The 19,152-nt window shown below is 38.8% G+C and overlaps 2 protein-coding genes across 3 annotated transcripts in view; one reads left to right on the forward strand and one right to left on the reverse strand.

Annotated features, from left to right (window-relative positions):
* Nucleotides 1–367: 367 nt before the first annotated feature.
* Nucleotides 368–8,847, reverse strand: SPCS3 (signal peptidase complex subunit 3). Its single transcript, XM_076336479.1, has 5 exons — nt 8,560–8,847; nt 5,997–6,072; nt 3,229–3,303; nt 1,648–1,763; nt 368–818 (listed from the first exon to the last, which is right to left on the reverse strand). Exons 1-5 carry the CDS (start codon nt 8,700–8,702, stop codon nt 686–688), a joined length of 543 nt encoding a protein of 180 aa, XP_076192594.1. The 5' UTR covers nt 8,703–8,847; the 3' UTR covers nt 368–685.
* Nucleotides 8,848–9,014: 167 nt separating this feature from the next.
* Nucleotides 9,015–19,152, forward strand: part of ASB5 (ankyrin repeat and SOCS box containing 5) — a 40,279-nt gene continuing 30,141 nt past the window's right edge. The window contains exon 1 of one of the 2 annotated variants that reach the window (XM_076336481.1): nt 9,015–9,220. The gene's annotated coding sequence lies outside the window, so the exon portion shown is untranslated. Of the gene's footprint in view, nt 9,221–12,090; nt 12,169–19,152 lie in introns of those variants that run through there. The other variant, XM_076336482.1, reaches the window with a different exon arrangement.

Genomic DNA, 19,152 nt, shown 5'->3' on the forward strand with positions numbered 1-19,152 from the left:
TACCGACTTACGCTTAATACACTGAAAAGATTTCTTTTTATTCCTCCAGTTAGCTGCATTATAAGTAGTTATTAAAATGTTTTACAATACAGAATTGCATGTGGGCTACATCAACGGCACTGAAAACAAGATCTGCAGGCTGACTGACAGATAATGAACTATCAGTTTTCAAAGTAGCTGTTGGCAGTCCTAGAAAGGACCAAGCTTACCTTACTGTAAGGTAAGCACGCATTTAGCAAAATGCTGTAAAACAGAATAGCCATTTCCTTCAGGCACTCAAAGAAACTGACTCCAGAAGGTGTATTTAGGTTCTACACAGGTTAAATAACTATCACAGTACCTCAAAAAAAAACACAGTAAGACTATCTTCTGGTTTAAAAATGTTTATTTAAAAGAAAAGGAGATCTATACCCAGATGGCCAGGAGAAAGGGAAAAAAAAAAAAAAATTCCTCAGTTTTCCCCCCAAAACCATTACTCTGCAATTTACCTTTCCCTTAAGTTTCAGCTTCAATGTTTTATGTAAAAAAAACCTGGAACTTTCATTTCCCTTCCTATGCTGTTAGACCTGAGGAAATTAAGTACCTTTCACTGAAGGGTTGCATGGGATGTGAGAAGAAACCGCAATAAAATTTATTCACAATATACAAGTATAAAAATATCTTGCTTAGGATTCAGTATTATAATTTAATAACTTTTTGTTGTTTCATAGGTATCTGGGAAAGGTACAGACACATGTCCTGATCCTGTTACAAGAGGTAGAATGCCAGCATTTGGTACAACATTCCAGGAGAGAGTCAAAGTGACATTCCTGTTTCCCCTGCAAAAGCAACAAAGACTATCAGCACAAATACTCAAGTTAACCAATTTAATTAATAATTGATAATATTAATTAAATTAGGATACAAGTTATTTTCCTGACCCAGAAACAAGGGGCTTTTTAATTTATGTAGTTACTTCATGAAGTATTACATATTTTATTGTATTATATTATATATATGTATATATTTACATTTAAATGGTTTTAAACTAAAGGGGGGTAGATTTAGACTAGATACAAGGAAGAAATTTTTTACGCTGAGGGTGGTGAAGCACTGGCACAGGTTGCCCAGAGAGGTGGTGGATGCCCCATCCCTGGAAACATTCCAGGTCAGGTTGGATGGGGCTCTGAGCAACCTGATCTAGTTGAAGATGTCCCTGCCCACGGCAGGGGGGTTGGACTAGATAACCTTTAGAGGTCCCTTCCAACCCAAACTATTCTATGATTCTGTGACTTTCCAGGTAAGGCTTTTTTTTTTTTTTTTTTACTGTTACCTAACTCCTTTGGAGTTCAGTGCATCACAGAACCAATTCTACGCAGACAAGAATATTGGAAGCAGAAACTCAGAAGCCTATTGCTCGTATTAGCAGTGTATCTTCTAGTCTACAGAAGAAACAGGATATCTTGTATCCCAAGGTCATCTTCTAACAATCAAACTACAAAGATGCAATAGACTGAGAGAATATCAGATAGAATATAGGTACCTTACCACAGCAATAAAAACGCATATAAAATGCAAAGCATGCAAGTAAATCAAGACACCACAAATAACAACAACAACAACAACAACAACAAAACAACAACAATAATAATAATAGGATTTACTTACTTGAGACCATTTCCATCATCAAAGAAAAAGTACTTTGACTTCATGTCTTTTAAGAACAGCCTTGGGTTATCTCCTCTCAACATGATCTTGTCCCAAAGGACCACCTGGTTTAGAGCCTAAAAATACAATTGTAATTAAGTCAGCAAGGTACCTTACAAGATCATACTCTCTCACTGGAATTTCATAGCATTATTCATCTAAACCCCCTAAAGTTGAAGTACATGCTTGCAATCCGTAACTAATTTAACAAAATAATGCTTTACAGGGGGGAAACTACTACTACTACTACACGCTGAAGTGTGGCACAGACTAAATGGAAACAACAAAGAACAGCTCAATAAAACATGAGAAAGCCATTTAAAAAAGTCATAAGCTTTCAAAGACTTTTACAAAGTATGATGGGTTTTCCTTTTGAATTGCAAAGGCAAGTCATTTTTAAAGCAGTATTTAGACTTTGTTTCAAATAAAGGACTTAAATTGAACTATCATGACACTGCCTAGGTATTTAACATTTTTCCAACTTTAATGGAAAAAAAATCTCTACTTGAATTGCAAGCGTAACCCCAAGAATTGTATGAACAATTCAAAAGACGGATCCCAAATTCTTAAATATTTGAAACTTTATACTGTTAAGTAGTTAGGTGCTAAACAGTCTTGTTTGGTACCTTATAGAACAATTTAGAAAAGATATTTCCCAGCATTTGTGAGAACTAGTGATGTATGTGAAAAAAAAAATCTAAAAGATGAAACAAGACAGTAAAGTCCCAGACCCTAATAAAGAACACTAAAAACTATTTTAGTACAAACACAATATCCACCAGCATGTATAAAATAACTAAGGTATTTAAAAAAAAAAAAAAAGAAAGAAAAGTAGGGAGATAGTTTTGTGCAGCAGGTTAAGAAAAAACCCCAAGCCTTCACTACATCCTTGCAATGTGACCACCGTAGCTTAAACTAGAATTCAGTGGTACCATGGCAGCGTGGCGTTTCATTAAAATAAATTTTCCATGGGCTGTTCCACACAGCTCCTATCAGATCAGTGAAAAAAGCCTTCAGCTATCCAAAGTGAGAAATCAGAAGCAACCAATTTAAAGGATGCAGCAAGGCCAATAATTTGAGAAGTATGACAAGGTAACATAAATGTATTATGGGGTTACAGTAACTGGTACGGGCAAACACTTCTGTGATCTATGAACAAAAGAGCTACCACACCTGGCCAGACCAAAGGCCACTATATCTTGTTTCTAACAGCAGTGAACTGCAGAACGTTAGGGAAAAATAAAACAGACAGAGCAAATAAGCTAAAAACATCATTTACAGTCCACTGTTGTAAGGGAACAACAAGGCATGTGTTACTTTTCTCCCACTCTGCTAGGCACATATCAAGTTAGGTTTCATGAGGGTGAACTTCCCACCCTGCAGTTAAACTGTCAAGAAAATAACAATCATGAAGGCCAGTAACAAGAGTCCCAGCTAGTAGGAAATGCTGGTGCCTTAACTCTTCCCAGCAGAACTTCAGAATGTTAAAAATAGCCGCAGTACAAAATGGGTAATCGTTTCAACTTTCTTTTTGATACTTACATTGTTTTTCGTTGCATATTCTGCAGACAAATATAGAAACAATTGTTTAACATTCCAGTCAAATATACTCTGCAGATGTATGCGAGTTAAGAAAAATACCATATTGTACTTACATAACCTTGTTTTATTTTTACAAGATCTAAATAGACTACAATAATTACAGTGAGTTCTTACCTTTCAACATACCTCATCTTATTTATAAATCAGAGCACTTCCAGGAGTTCTAACATATATTTTAATCATATTGAAGCAACAGGTTTTTGGTTTGGTTTGGTTTACTATTTATGAAATCTAACAGCTATTTCCTCCAATGATTTAAGAGTTCTATATTTGACACTGCAAGCTAGTAAGCATAATCTGCTGCTAGACAACCTATTATAAAACCTTAAACATAAAAGGCAAGACAGAATTCTTCAGTAAATATCTTCAAAACGATTATTTATACTATCAAAGAACCCTGGTATCCAACTGTGGATCGAGATACAATAGCATTAAACAATATATAAATACAAAATTGGCGGAGTGTAGAGAGTTCAAAGAGCCTCTATTACCCACATTAGAGAAGTTAGTAGATGGGAAGTATTTCGTATTGGAAGGGACACACCAAGAATTAGCAAATTTAATTACCTACTTACTACAATATTAGACTGGAGCAAAACTCTGCTCAGAGTTTTGATCAACAGTGAAGAACTGATGACTGCCATTTGAGACTGTCAGTATAATAAAGCTGATATTCCAAATACTTGTCTGTTTATTTAGCAATACAATGCACCATGTGTGACTGCTAAGGAAAAGACCTTTTAACTCACAATGAAGATTAGCTGTAACATTTTATTTCCCAGTCCTCTTTTTTATTCTATTTGCCACTATCTCAAAGAATAAATTACACAGATTCCCCAACCAGCCTCAAAATCTGTTCTATCTTGTTCCACTCATCCCAAGACTGAATCATGTTTTTAAGCTGCTAATTCAAACAGCAAGTAAGGAAAGAATTACATCATTAACTGCTGTTGCTGCAAGAATAGCTGGAGCTATTGTACTTGAACATTTTTTGCCATCTAACTCAAAACAACAAACAAGATTCTGAAGATCTCCTTTGTAGGATTTCTTAACACTTGTTAAGGTTAGCCATGAATTAAGTAAGCTAAAGAGAGTTTGTGAAAACTGCCTCCTCCCCTTTCCCTTCCCTAGTTTCTTTTTCTAACTGTCATTTTATTTAATTCTTCCTAGGACTAACACCTTGTTTCCGTTAGCTAAGAGAGCCCATGTACTAGTATCTCTTTACAAATTTTGTCCAAAAAAACCCACCAGAAAGTTGTATTTTACAACTCTACACGCTGCAAGGTTTATTTATGCCAGGCGTGAAAGATTAACTCAAGAGTTTTTACAAAAAAATTTTAAAACTACCGCTACTATTAAAAGTTATTAAAACATGGAATTTTTATGTCCACATACTGCAGACTAATCCTTGTATAAGAACATTTCTTTTAAAGGTCCTGTCCTGCCTTGCTCTGCCTCCCCCTATATACACTGCATACAATTCATCTACCTTAGAATTTTAGTCTCTGGTTTTAATATGTATAAGCATTTCAGAGGTAAAACTCAAGACTTAAGAGTTCACCTCTCCTGCTTCCAGCTGATAAAAAAAAAAATCCCTCTTATTCATGTGCAACACACAGCTGCAAAAATCTGATTAACCTGTTAATCCAGCATTCACATACATTCAAGATTTGTATTTTGTTTGATTTGCTTACACAATGTAGTATTCTCCAAAACAGGGACAGCGAAACACAGAGGTAATCAATGTCTTGCCTAACACAGTGACAAAAAACAGCAGACGGAAAAATCCCAGGAATCTCAGCCCAGCTGCAAAGCAAGCCTTAGTGTAATCACCTGAGGTAAAGCATGTTGTCTCAGATTTGGTACTGACTTCTGCAGAAAAACACAGAATTTTTTTTATATCAAGACCCAAAATCCTAAGAATGATTCCCTTCTACTGTCAAAAAACCTACCCAAAACAAAACCAAACAAAAACACCCCCACACAACCCTCTTTCCCCAATAAAGAACAGCCTAACAGGGAAGCAGAGAAATTCTAAAGAAAAATTGCAAAAAGGTAACAGCAATGAGAAAGAGGCCAAAAAGTAACGTGATAAGTTTTGTGGTACCTCATATGCTTCCCAATGAATTTCATACTATTCAATGTTAAAGATTTGATAGTTTCACATCTAAGCAAGCAAAGGATTACAATGTCTTTTTATTCTTAAAGGAAGACAGGTACTTGTATGCAACTATTACGCGGCCAGAACTTTGAAACCCTCACAACAAAATGAGTTCAAAAGGTGCATCGGAGTTTCTAGATTCAGTACGACAGTCAAAATAGTATGTTATATAAACTCTATAATTAATTCACACCTCAAACCACCAATACAAACTTCACTTAACAGTAATACTGTCCAGATGTTAAACTGCATTTCCCATTATTACAGTGCACTTCACTATAGAGCCTGATTTTAAAAACAGGCATTAAAAAAAGAGAGAAAACAACTTGCCCTGTGTCATCTACTAGAGACAGAACAGCTATTCCATGTTCTATTTTACTGTCCTAGTTATGTAAAATACTACTTTTCACTGCTTTGAATTTATATTTTAAGACAAATTGCTAGTTTTCCTCAAGTCCTGAATATCTGAAGATTATAAGGTAACAAAAATAGATGTCAAGATGTTCTTATTTCAAAATGTTCGCAAACCATTTTTTCCATTAAGGATATCTGCAGTAATGTCAAATGTGACGAATCCCAGATCACTTCTTTCTCTAGGTCCAGTGAAATCTTCTACATTTTTTCTAAGACAAAACAAAACACAAGATTATCCTTTCTCATTATTTCTCTTTCATGCATTACCTAAATTATTATTCTTATTACATATTTCCCACATCCATTTTCTGTACTTTCTTTTAAATACTTTTGGCTAAAATATAATCAACATTACAAAATAAAACCTGCTTTCCAGAAATTATGGAGTCCCAGTTTTGAATGACAGGCCTTGCCACCACAGTAGTCTAAGTTATACAAATAGTCTACAGACTTTTTCCTGTTAACAAAAATCTGTATCTACCCGTACCTGAACTGCACTACATTTCATTTTAGTAAAATGTGTGTTAGCCATCCCCAAATATATAAAGCTGATTGGAACACCGGCAGCATAGCTGTCTGCTAGCAACCATTTTCAATATTATTTCTCAACTTCCCATAAAAAAAAGCCTCTAGTGCTCAGTCTCATATAAGACACTCCAACCATTCTGATAAAACAGAGTTTATGTTTGTAGTTCACACAACTTACAAGATTTCTCCCTAGAATGTATTTAAGTAGCAGCAGAAAGAAAAGGCTTATTTTCTTCTACATTATGGAAAATCATATCGTTTTGGAAGACTTTACTACAAATCCACATTTGGAGGAATATCTGACATTGCCACACTAAACCACATCAAAAAAGAAACTGGAAAATAACAGAGAAACAGCAGATGTTTTCATATGTATTCACAAAGCTTATCAATTTACCAAACTTACCCTTACAAAGAGGAATACCAGAAGCAGGTTGGCAATCAGCTATGAACCTTAATTCCTCATGTAAAAAAAACTTTATGAATTATGAACTTCTAATTTCATTTATTCCAGTTTGAAAATTAGTCCATTGAAATATTATTTCATTAAAACTAAGCTCAGTAACCTCAAAGAAAAAAAAAGTTTACCAGCAGAAAAAACACTTTTGGAGACAGTAGTTAAGAAAAACACCACCAAAACGTCCCAATTTTAGCCTCGCGATGAATTTCCATTCCTTCGCAAAAAGCAACATCTTCTTCGGTAGTAACCCTTATCAAGCACTTGACTTCATTTCTGAATCACTGTCTGTCTGGTGGAGTAACGGGTCTTAAGCCTGGGGTGTGCAGAACTTCTCAGAAGTTCAAGAAAAGCAACTAAGGTATAACACCTCTCATTAATACCAGATCTGTGCATCACAGAAGGCACTGGCACAGCTCTATAAATTTCATCCAAATTAGGCATTAGTATGCTACCTCATACATGTCAAGCTCACCGGAACACTCAAAAATACGTTTTTATGCTGTTTGCAATCCTCAGTCTAGCATAAATATGGGGTTTATTTTCCTGAGATATTAAACCAATCCAAAAGGCGACAGCAGTTCCCACTCTTCATTTGTGTTCATCTCCCCTTTCAAACCCTGCTGCTAGCCATCCACTCCTGCCACGTACCTTGGGGTGCTCCAAAGCTCCACGAGCTGCTTTAGCTCGCTAACTTGGCCAAAACCAAACTAAACAAACTCATTAGTTGAGTTAAAACAGCTCAGTATCCTGTGAGCCCCATTCGCCTGTGCAGCTCTGGTAAAGGACCATGTGGCTAGAAGCAGCAGCAAAGACCTCCACTTTTTGGTGGCAGCAGCAGCTGTTCAACTGCTCGTGAAACTACAGCCCTCCACACCATACACACTTAACTTGACGGAAGTTTTCTGTAACAAAATTTCCTTTAAAAAAAAAAAATGTAAAAGAGGTTCCCCTGGCACAAGTTTGCAGCGGCATATTGTGTCACGTGGGCAACGTGCTTTTGATGTGGTATTACGTATTCTACACCTGGTGCATTTCACAGGAAGATCAGCCATCCCAGTCAGTCTACTGTCACAGAGCTCAACAAAATATAAGGGATCTACTAATTAAGAAAAAGGCGCTAGGGAGATAAACCGTATGTTCATTTAGGTCCTTGCACCCTCAAAACTGTCAAAAGCAGTTCGCTCGACTCTCCTGGAAGTCACCACCCCCTTACCGAGAACGCGAGCGGTGTCTGCAAGCAAGCATGCCTTCACGCAACGGCCCTCATGGGCATCTTCAGCAGGTCACCGGTTGAACGCGCTGACCGGCCGCGAACCGCCCAGCGCGGGCGGCGCCGCCCCAGCTCCCGCCCGGCCGGGGCGTGAGGCGGCGGAGCACCGTCGTGGGGCTCCCTCATTGGCTCAGGCGGGGAGCGAGGGAGCGGGCAGGAAGCGGAGACCTCCGCGGCCCCGGCCGATGCAGCCGGCGGAACGGCAGGGGCGAGGAGGTCCCGCGGCGGCGGGCGTCCGCTCGCGTCTGCGCCGTCCCGCAGCCGGGCGTTAACGTCCCCTCACGCGCCCCGGCCGTCACTCGCCCCGCAGCGGCTCCTCGGCGGGCAGCCGGGGAAGAGCCGCCGCTCCCAGACAAACCACTTCCCCTCCCCAGCGGGCAGCCGCCGCCCGGCCCGGCCCTCCTCCGCCACTCCCTTCCCTCTCCCGCCCGCACTCACAGCGTGACCCGGGACACGGCGATGCTGACGGGCACGCTCCGCTCCTTGAAGGCGGTGGTGATGAAGCAGCCGAAGGTGAGCGCCGCCATCACGCTCAAAGAGAAGGCGAAGAGCGAGTTGGCCCGGGACAGCACCGTGTTCATCTCCCCGCTCGGCCCGGCCGCCGCGCCGCGCAGGCTCCCAGGCTCCAGCCGCTGTTCGGAGGAGGGGGCGGCTCCAGCGGGCCCGGCGGCGCTGGGACGCGGCAGGAAGCGGGCGGCGGCGCCTTCGTTGGGGCCGCGGAGGAAGGGGCGCGCGCGCGCGGCCGGCAGGGAGGGGCATGGCCTCGCCGAAGAGCCCGCCTAACCGGGGCGGGGCCACGCGCCTCCCGCACCGCGCCTGCGCCCGCGGCGGGAGCGGCCCCTTCCCGCTTCCGCCAGCCGTTGGGCTGCTGAGAGGCGTCGGCTCCGGCCCCGGCCCCGGCGTGGCGGTGGGGGCCGTAGCTCGCAGCCCGCCCGCTTCCCGGCGGTTCCTCCGCCGCCCCTCCGTGTCTGCTGTTACCGGCTAGCCGTTAGTTTTGCGCCGCGATGCCTTTTGAGACCCGCACCCTCTCGGGCACCTCTCAGACTTGGGAGTTTGGAGAAGGAAACGCGTTGCGCCCTTTGGCTGTCGCGTATCAAAGGTGACTGGCTTTCATGAAAGAGCCTGTACAGCGTTTCTGCGTCGGGCTGGTTTACAGAAGAAAAAAAATACCTGAAGACAAGACGTGCCCGCTTAGTTGCGTCCTGTTTAGCTGCGGGTGGTTTATTTTCCTTTCGTGAGCAGGCGCCGCAGCGGCGTGCCTGTCCCCTGCGTGGCTGTGGGAAGGACCCCAGTGCTCACTCGCAGCCATGGCCCCTCAGGGCGGCGCATGGTGGAGGCACATCTCGATCCCCTGGGAGTGGTCCCCGCTGGAGGGCTTCGTGGGGTTGCTGTTTGGTACTCTCACCGTTGATACTGGCAGTATATATTCTTGTCCTAGTTCATTCATAACTTCGGAAGAAAAAGGGTTGTTACGTATTGGAGCATTTTTTGTGAATTGTCTACCACCTGCCATGCTTCTAAGGCATTCGTTTTTATAGGGAAGTTAGTATTTGTAGCTCTGGTTGATTTTTGCATTTATATAATAAAATGTAAATAACATTTGAGCCGAAGTTTTGTTTTTTCACTTGATGTCTGTATCTTGCTTTCACTGGTATTGTGCCTTGCCATTCACTACCTTGTTTCCTATAGGATGTTCCTATTTATTACCACTTTGTTACATGCATACTCGGTATGTAAATCGTTTTGTCTAGAAACCTCATTTAGTAGCTGGGCATGTCATTGGAATCCTTTTTCTTTACCAGATGGCTCTGTGATCCCACGCTGTTTGCAGGATGAAGCAGTCTTTCACCTTACTCCTCCGAGTTGGTTGAAATTTCACTTCAAATTGGTGCTAGCAAAGCTTAGCTTATGTAGCGAGGTGGTTTCTAACTCCCCTTCGAGGCCCCTACTTGGCACCCATTCCTGCTCCCTGGACCTGCAACGTTGTGAGTCTGAGAACTGGGAGGGGAGAGAGCCTGTACAATGGTTTTTTTTTCCATATTTCACTGCATTAAGTATACCAGGCTTGATTAACACAGATTTCTTGGGGCGGACAACAGGTGTCAGTAGTGGCTCAGTTATATTTAGTTTCCTCTTCCCAGCCCTAAGATTCCAATGCTGTAAATACGGGGAGTAAGAACAGGAGCTCAGATACAGGGTTCTAAAAAGGTGGAAGGCCTCATGGTGACTGAAGGGATAGGGAGAAGAAGGTGTGGACTGTCAGGCCATTCTGAAATACGTATGTTCTGAAATGATGGTGGTGTTTCTTTTCCTCCCCTGTAACTGAGACTTGGGTCTGTGATTCAGGGAAGAAAAATCTTTGCAGATAAAGGTAGGGAATGGAAGAGAAAAAAGATGGTACTAATGCTCTGTGTTTCCATTCAGCTTGAGTATCTGCAGCACATCTCTGTTTAGCACTATTATTAAATGTAGGGTGTGAAGGTACCTATGGGGACACTCCTTGCAGTTGGGAACCTCTGTTGATTTTTGTCTGTCTATGCATTTGCCATAATGAAATCAGTCACAGGCCCAAAGAGGATAGGCTCTTTAGCAATGTTCCGATGATAAACTCTTTGCCAGTTTGCATTTGGTAATTCTTGGCCTTCCTGATATTCCAGAAGAGATCCAGAAACACAGAGAGTTTCTTGTGTAAAGGTTTTTGTCGGTTTGTTACTATTTTATGTTTTGACTTGCTATTCAAAACATTAATTGTTGTGAGGTAAAGGTTTTTGATTTGTGGTCTGGAACATAGTGTTACTGAAACCTTGGATAACTGTTACTGAAAAGTGGGTACTTTTCCCAAAAATGTTTGAAGACTTAGAAGCAACAAGGAAGCTTTTGCTGCAAACTGGGAAACCTAAACATTTCAGAAGTTGTGAAATCTCTGCTATAATCAAAAAGATAGTTCCAAATGTGAACACTATTCTATTCTTGTATTTACAAACAAAAGCTCAGTTGCCTTTGCTCTTGCTTTTAGTTCCTACAGTTGCTATTTAGAGTTTTTCATTAGATATTAAACAACTCTGCTGTTGAGGAAAACTTAAGTAACTAAGGCAGAACTTGTAGGAGTCATGTAGTGAAATTTCCAAAGCAGCAGTCAAGTACCTGAAGAAGACCAAAATCAAGAAGTTTAGCCAAATTCATGTTAGCATGTGTTTTTAAGAAAAATGAATAAATATGGCTGTTGCTCATGTAGTTTTGGATTTCTTTTAGTAGAACCCTTAAATAAATGTCACTTAAAAGCACAGTATGCAGGGGAAGGCAGGTGGTGTAGTTTATGCAAGGACTGATCCGTTACAGTTTCAGAACAAAGAAACCTTCTGTAGCTTTTTAATGACTGAAATCTTGTAAAATCAAAAGAGCAGAAAAATTTTGAAACAAAGACGACAGTTGTGAAGGAAGAAGGGAGGAGGATTATTCACAATAGCTGTTTGCTGGTAAGTTCCAAACTGTTCTGTGAAAAATATAAAATCTGTTCTTTTTGTAAAGAATAGTGGCATATTATTAATGTCAGAAGTCACTGTCAGCTAAATGAGTTAGTCTGAATTGATCAAATACTATAATTATGAAAACAAATTTATAGAATCTCGGGGAGGCAGAAGAGTTTGGGAGACCATTTCCAAGATGCAGTGGTGTAAGGTATTCAGTATGCCTGAGCAGTGTATGTAGGCCCAGACCAGCAGAGCACCTAAGGCATGGCAGTGCTCAGGCTGGTTCTTACTTCAAGAAATTTCATAATTTTTCAGTACAAACTAATTGAACAAAATGCAGAGAAGGGATTGGGAGCAGGTCTGAAATGCAGAATTCTCCCTTCTGTCCTTCCCCAGAATTATCCGACTTTGGAATTGTGTTCTTATGCATTCTTTGATCTATTAATCGTGTTCTTTTTTTTTATAGTGTTGGCACTTCAACAGGGTTGATCCCAGTCAGCAGCTGATGATTAGAGCAGTCTTCTGAGAGAGAGTGGCTTGCTTGCTTTGGTTGAGATGTTTCTACTCTGATGTTCAAGTTAGTGATTTCTTTAATCGTCTATAAACAAAATGGCAAGTGTTGACATTGACCATTAACAGAGATTGCTGTGAGTTCTGATTGGTTCTAACATGGTACACATAGATAGGAGCTTTGAGGTGGCTGACAGTTTGGGGTGTATGGTTTGTGAATTCCAGGTGAAGGGGAGGTATTAACTTCAGCCCAGGTAGCACCTTCGGCCTTCTTGGGGCTTAAGTTTCTAACTAATTTTACAGGTGAAAGTTTAGGTGCCTGTGGCATCTTTGGTACCTAGCTAGTTAGATGGGGACTGTATAGATAACTCTTTTTGGTCTAGGGCCATGTATATACTTCCTAAATTTTACCATAAATGTCTAAATCCTTTATTGAATTTGTCTTTTATTAATTATTGAAATGCTAACTCTTTAAGAGACAGTAGCAGCATACAGCCTCTTAGGCAGCTCTGGGTATGCAGATGAAGATTAAAATAAATGTGGCCATGAGCAACTTGGGGAATTTTTGTCTCTATTGCAACAGCCCCCTTTCAGTTAGCACCTCTTCTTTGTGGGCCATTTTTACAACTGGCATGGAAATGCTGCGGCCAAGAGAAGTAGTCTTTCTGGACTGCATTGAAGGGTTTTTGTTTCTAACCTTCTTCTCACCTCCATTTTTTTCCTTTGGATTTACAGAATATGGAGAATAAGAAGATAAGCAAACAGAAATTTTCACTTGCCTCTGTATTCTTATTGCTAGTCCTCCCGCAAGAAAATCTCAGGGAATTTTAAATTTCTGATTTCAGAATGAACTTGATATTTTATAACACTGTCTCATTTAGCGGCGTAAGAATGCTTCATCAGAGATGGAACCAAATATTCTTGGCTCCAAAATCAACTCTTAAGTATGTTTTGGAGCCCGACACAGTTCATTTTTGGCTCCTGGCAGATTTGCGATTGCCCATTCCATGGCATACAAAGCCATATTAGGTAAAGTCCTCTCATACATTACTGATTCAGCTGAAGCTTTCACACTTCATTGTGCTTTGCATTCTGTGGCAAGAAGCCTGTGTGCTACTGATCCACCTTACTCTAGTTTTACCTCGTTCCCTAAGTCTTCAAGTTCTTAATCACAAAGTATTTCTATATCTCTTGTAAAAGCACCAAGCAGAGACTGTCATGCCACGGCTTGAGGAAAAGAATGTTTTGCTAGCTCTGTCATGATGATATCGCTTAACTAGTACCAACTTTAGTGGATGGAAAAAACCTTTCTGATATTAACGCTAGCCATGGGATTCAGTGTATAATGACATAAGCTTGCAGAATAATCTTTTAACTTTCATCCCTACCAAGTCATGAAATTGACTTTGTAATTTCCTTTTATTAATACCATTCATAGGCACCAGAATATACTTTACACAGAAAGGAGACAAATGAAACCACTTTTACTTAGTCTAGAAGAAAACCTGGCAAAAGTTTGAAGAAAGTTAAAGGAAACAATGATTTCACTGGTTTTAGAAACAGCTTGTAATGAAGAAAACAAAAATGAGTTAAATGATTAAAGAAAAATTAAAAGACAGACTATAATGTAGAATAAAATGAACAATTTTGAAAGGAATTCAAATTGGTGACAGAGAACATTCACAACTCAGATATTATTTCGAGCAAACTTTTCACTTTAGAATAGTTGACAATTGTCTCATCCTGATGACATAATTTAAAGGTCTTACACATAAATAAATAAAAAATTACTATAGATCCAAAATAGTTTCATAAGTCCAGGTAGTGTTAACTCAAACAGCTGAAGAGGTCTGTCTAGGTTTCAAAGTGGCAGAGGTGGTAGTTACAGGTGCAAATCTGGTCTTTTGAAAACTGTCAGTTGAAACAGAAAATTTCTTTCGAGTTAATTTCTCATGTACTAACTGCATATGTCATGAAAACCAAATCTTCACATTATGGCTCTTCTGGAATTTGAATGTTACAGATTTATTTATTTACTTACTTATTTAGAGACAGCTATTTAGTAAAAATATGTGACATTTTGCAGTTCATTAAAGAAAAGAACTGTAAAAACTGCAAAAATACCAGGTTCAGTTACATGAGTTTAGATTAATAGGGTGGTTGCACTGCCTGCTAGAGAAATGAGAAATAGCAAAGTTAGTTCTGTCAAGCTAGTTCAAAAGCAGGGTAGCTGTAGTACCACATACCTAAGGAAGGTGTTGAGTTGCTGAAGAAGGAATCTATGAAGTTCTATAGACGTGGTTGGTGATGAAAACATTTGTTTGGACCCAAGAAAGGAAATATACAAAGGGAAAGAGATGCAAAATGCGGAGACTTTTCAAAGTTTCATTGATACAACTGTATCAGTACATTGAGCCATTAAAAATTACAGCTAAATACCCTTATTAAGAGGCGGCTTGTATGTGCATTTTGACATTACTCTCCCCTCATAGTTTGCTACTACTTTTTAACGGGAGGCTACTAGCTCTGTGATGGAATGGGTGGTAGGGGGTGTGAGTGTTTTTTTTCAGTGTGAAGTCCAAAAAGTATAAAGTTTAAGCTTATCAACAGTTTAAGTTGCCAGATTTTGAACTGAAGTGGCTGAATACCAATACACATTCCTTCCTGTTGATTTCCAGGAAGGGAGAAAGAGGGGCAGGAACCTTTAGCTGAGGAATGGAATGGGCAGCTGGAGGTGGTAACTTTTTAGACTCCTGGGGGGGGCAAGATTTGCTAGAGTTTGTCTGTCAACAGTCTGTGTGTGCCTGCTGTCTGACATGTTTCTGGTTTTAGTAATGTCTCCCAAGTACACACATGACTTATTTTGGAATCTTCTTCTAGAATACTCTTAATAATTGGGTTGTGTTAGGTATCCAAAGAAGGCTGCAATAAATGCTGTAGGACAAACTTACTATGTTTCTTAGCAGAACTCAGACTGAATTTACTTATAAGCAGGTCAGTTATACGTGCTTCCCTTCTGTATAGAACTTTACTGTCAGTGATTAGATGGACTGGTTAAGCAGATCAAGCATGCTCATATGATAATGTTGCTGATAGCAGGGATTGTTTGATATTAGACTTGTAGTTGAAGTGGAATCTATCACCATTGTGAGAAGCAGCTACCCAGTGGGTGTATAACAAAGTGATACAGCTTTAAAATTTCTGTGTATTCTTTCAGAGAACTGTTAGAAAACTGGAATTTTGTAATTGCTTAAATATCTGAGTTACTTTTTATGTTTTTAAATACATGTGATATAGAGAATGTTTGTTATGTCTAGAGATACTGATTGATATTTAAATCCTTGACTAGTAATTCCATCCTCTGGAAATCCAGATATGCAAGTCTGTATGTTAGAACTATTTTCTAAGATAGGAGTAGTATTTTCAACACACAGGAGAGGCAAAACACCTGAATAAAAACAATTTAAATTCATTAAAAGTTAGCAGTAGAATAAGCAAACTTTTTGTGATGTAACAAATGAAAGGTTGCATCATTCATGTACCAGAAGAACTTGATTTGTATAGAACCTAAACTGTATCAGAGCACTGATTTTAATATAGTGGAGGGGAAAAGAAAAGTACTACCGTATCCACCCAAAGGCATGAATTTGGACTTTCTGGAGCAGTTTGAGAACTGATGGAAATAATGTGCTACACCAAAATACAGAGAGAAACTATTTATGTAACAAAACTTGTATAAGATAAATTTTTGTGCGTTACAGCTTTTTAAATGAACTGGCATGTTTCATAGTCTTATGAGAGAAGAGGAATGGTGCCTAAATACATAGCTGTTCAGTAGAATGAGTGTCAAAAGACAGAGCATGACTGCTAAGAGGAGGAGGGTAACATGTTCTATGACACTTATTCTAATTTTCCCCTGTTATGACACTTAAGATATCATTGCATTGCATTTTGAAAGAGATTTTTGGTTAAAGTCTTTAGCTTGGTCATCAGGAGGATCTAAGGATATTACTTTAAAAGATTTAATTAGAAGTAAGTTTATTTTCCCGAACTAAAGACACAGTATATGCTATAAATAAATTACATTTCTAAGGGGTTTACAGTCTTTAGTATTAAAAAATGCCTTCAAAGACTAAATATTGTATCAGTTGTGTTACTTTTCTTGTGTATGTTGCCTCACTGAAAATTAAGCACACCAGTCTTCTAAAGCACTGAGTAAAAATTGCCAGAATAAAATAAAGAGTTTATTAATATGGTTATGTAATTAATCATAGAAGATAGAGCATACTTTTTTCTAAAAGTTACTCACTTAGGTTGTGGGTAAATTGCACTAGATTTCACAAGCAGTTTGAATTAGCATAAACAGGTGCCGCTGCTGAATACTTTCTGCACTTGGCCACTACACAGTAAGGCATTAAAGGGCAGGCTATTTTGTCTGAGCACTGGAGTTTGAAATTAACCACTTTTATAGTCATTATGAATGGCAATATTGCTATCTTGAATATACTGGTTATGTTCTTTAGAAATGATAACTGACCAAGCTACGTTAAAAGGGAATTTAAGACCATAAATTCCAGCATTTGAAGTTTTTTAAATGGTTTTAAAATTAAAATAGTTAATTGCCAGAAATGAGGAAAGCATACCAGAGAAATTATTACATTTTTCTTGTTTTATTTGCTGGGAATATACTAGTATGTCAAGCTAGGGGGATCCTTGTCTGTCACAGTATCACTATGTTCTTATAACAAAACAAGAATTCTAATATTGTTTATCTGCAGTGTAGCTTGGTGCCATTTTCCTGTGTGCTGTGATAAAACCTTAAATGTTATAATAATTTTACATGCTATCCCTTTTGTAGCCATTAAGTGAATGAACATTCAATATTTCATTTTGTTTAGGTTTGTTATCCAAATTTTGTATTAAAAGAAAAATTATTAGATACCTAATTAGTTTCAGTATTGTTTTCACCAGCGTATCTGAGTGTTTTGTTAACAGCAATGAAGTCATCTTCAGAATACTCCTTTTGAGTGGTCCTTTTAAGCCCGTTTTACAAGTGAGGAAATTGAGGCAGAGAAATTTCATTCCCAAAAGTCAAAACTATACAGGAAATGTGAATGTCCAGATTAAACCACTGCTCTTTTCAAGTGCTCTGATATTTTTATAACGTTGTATATTTGTTACATATTGCTGCTGCATTTCTGTTTGGAAGCTCTCAGTATTCTGCACTGCTGCAAGACCAGACTCCAATTGCTTCACGTTGCTGTGCAATAGAAAATTTGGAACACTTACATGCCAGTTTTTTTACACTCTTTCATGTCATCACATTGACTGTCAGAGCCTGTGTTTATTTACTTATGCTTCTACTTTCTGATTTCCATTACAACATCTGTAGCTTTCTATTCCTGGTTCTCCCAGTCTGCATGGGCTTGTTCTCAGCTATTTTGTGTTCAAGTCTCAAGTATTCACATTGTTGATTCTTCCAAAATGCCGTGTGAGCGTTAACATCTGAACAGTCGTTCTGTTTTCATGACTGGGTGCCTGGTAGCATGGGTTTGCCAACAAGCTGTAATGGCAATTTCTGCAGAGCTTTAGTAGCCTCAGATTAGCATAAACTTGGTTGTTCTGTGCAGGTTCCAGTTAAGCTGGCACATGAGTTACAGAGCTTTAAAAAAGAAGAAATATTATTAGGAGAGCAATTTTGCCAGCTTCTTGTGAGCATGTGTGAACCGAAATTCTCAAAACTCATAATTTCCTTCATTTTTATGTAGTTTATAGCTAAGGAGGGAAATTTTTGAGAGGACAGAAGACAAGCTTTGATACAGGAATAACCCTCCTGCTCAATTTTCATGTTATTTCTAAAAGCAGAAGTTTTACAGATCAATGAGGATTTTTGAAAGATCACTTACAAAATATTACATGCATCCACAGCCTTATTTTTGAAAAACTTTTTGTTATTTTTGTTGACCCTTTACTGAAAAATTCAACCTGAAGAAGACAACCTAACAACTGAGAAATTTCTTTTCAGTGATTTGTCTACTGCAGTTAAGAAGCAGGAAACAGTATTGTAAGGGGAAGATTAACTCAGCGCTGCTGTTAACTCCAGCTGTTATTTATAGTAATTGCTATTTGGATTTTTGCCTCTACAAAGAAAGACTATTTTGTTAATTAACAAAACGTGGGAGAAGTCCAGATGAGAAAGCACAGTTACTGGATGACACAATGTAGAGTCAGGAAAAAAAGGGGTCAGGTAAAACACCATAAAGATGAAGAATGTTTTCCATTAGATAATTATGATTCTTCCTTATTCTGCATGGTAAATTTGCGAAACGGGTACTTAAGATGGCTGGGGAATTCTGTGGAGCAATTGAGTTAAGCTTAATGATGCTAGTAGAAATATGGAAGAAGTAAGAAATTCCAATATTGGATGTGTTACTAAGGAAAATATCATTTCTATTAATGATTGAAACGGAAATTGGCAGTGGTGGCTCAGAACATAATGCCTATTTATCCTTATGGAAAACATGACACCTCAATTCAGTGTCAGATAACAATGTGCCAAATATAAAAAGGGATTTTCATTTGGCATTTTAAGTACTCACTCCTGCTTCTAACTATGGTATGAGAAAAGCAGTTCCTATTCTGGCTGGATGAGAAAATGTCTATAAATGAAATCTAGGAGAAAATGCATATATTTTTTCACAGACTAATATAGTTTACAGTGTAAACTGCTTTTTAATTGCCTTTTCTAGTTACTGTTTTGACTTTTATGTGGATTAAATTTTTTTCAAGGAAAAAGTCTGAATGTGTGTTTCTCTCAAGATAAGCACAATTCAGTTCCTGTCTGTTAAAAATCTTGATATTTATTTCCAAGCACATTTCCTTTTATCATTGTCTCTTCTTCATTTATATAGGTTTATTTGAATGTGGTTTCCAGAAAACATTATAGTTTCTTACTCTAATAAATTACTCCTGGAGCCAGATGATAAGACGTTCTTTATTTTGCCACTTTCCTTTCGGAAATATGATTTTGTATCATATCCTTAATGTCTGC

Source organism: Aptenodytes patagonicus, chromosome 4 (genome assembly GCF_965638725.1).
Source record: "Aptenodytes patagonicus chromosome 4, bAptPat1.pri.cur, whole genome shotgun sequence".
Taxonomy (NCBI): Eukaryota; Metazoa; Chordata; class Aves; order Sphenisciformes; family Spheniscidae; genus Aptenodytes; species Aptenodytes patagonicus.

Bases quoted from the DNA above. Each gene is read 5' to 3' on its own strand.
- SPCS3 (XM_076336479.1), bottom strand. From the start codon at position 8,702: ATGAACACGGTGCTGTCCCGGGCCAACTCGCTCTTCGCCTTCTCTTTG. The intron at 6,073-8,559 runs GTGAGTGCGGGC...GTTTTGTCTTAG, and splicing joins GCCGTGTCCCGGGTCACGCT to AAAAAATGTAGAAGATTTCA. The intron at 3,304-5,996 runs ATCCTTAATGGA...ACTCGCATACAT, and splicing joins CATTTGACATTACTGCAGAT to CTGCAGAGTATATTTGACTG.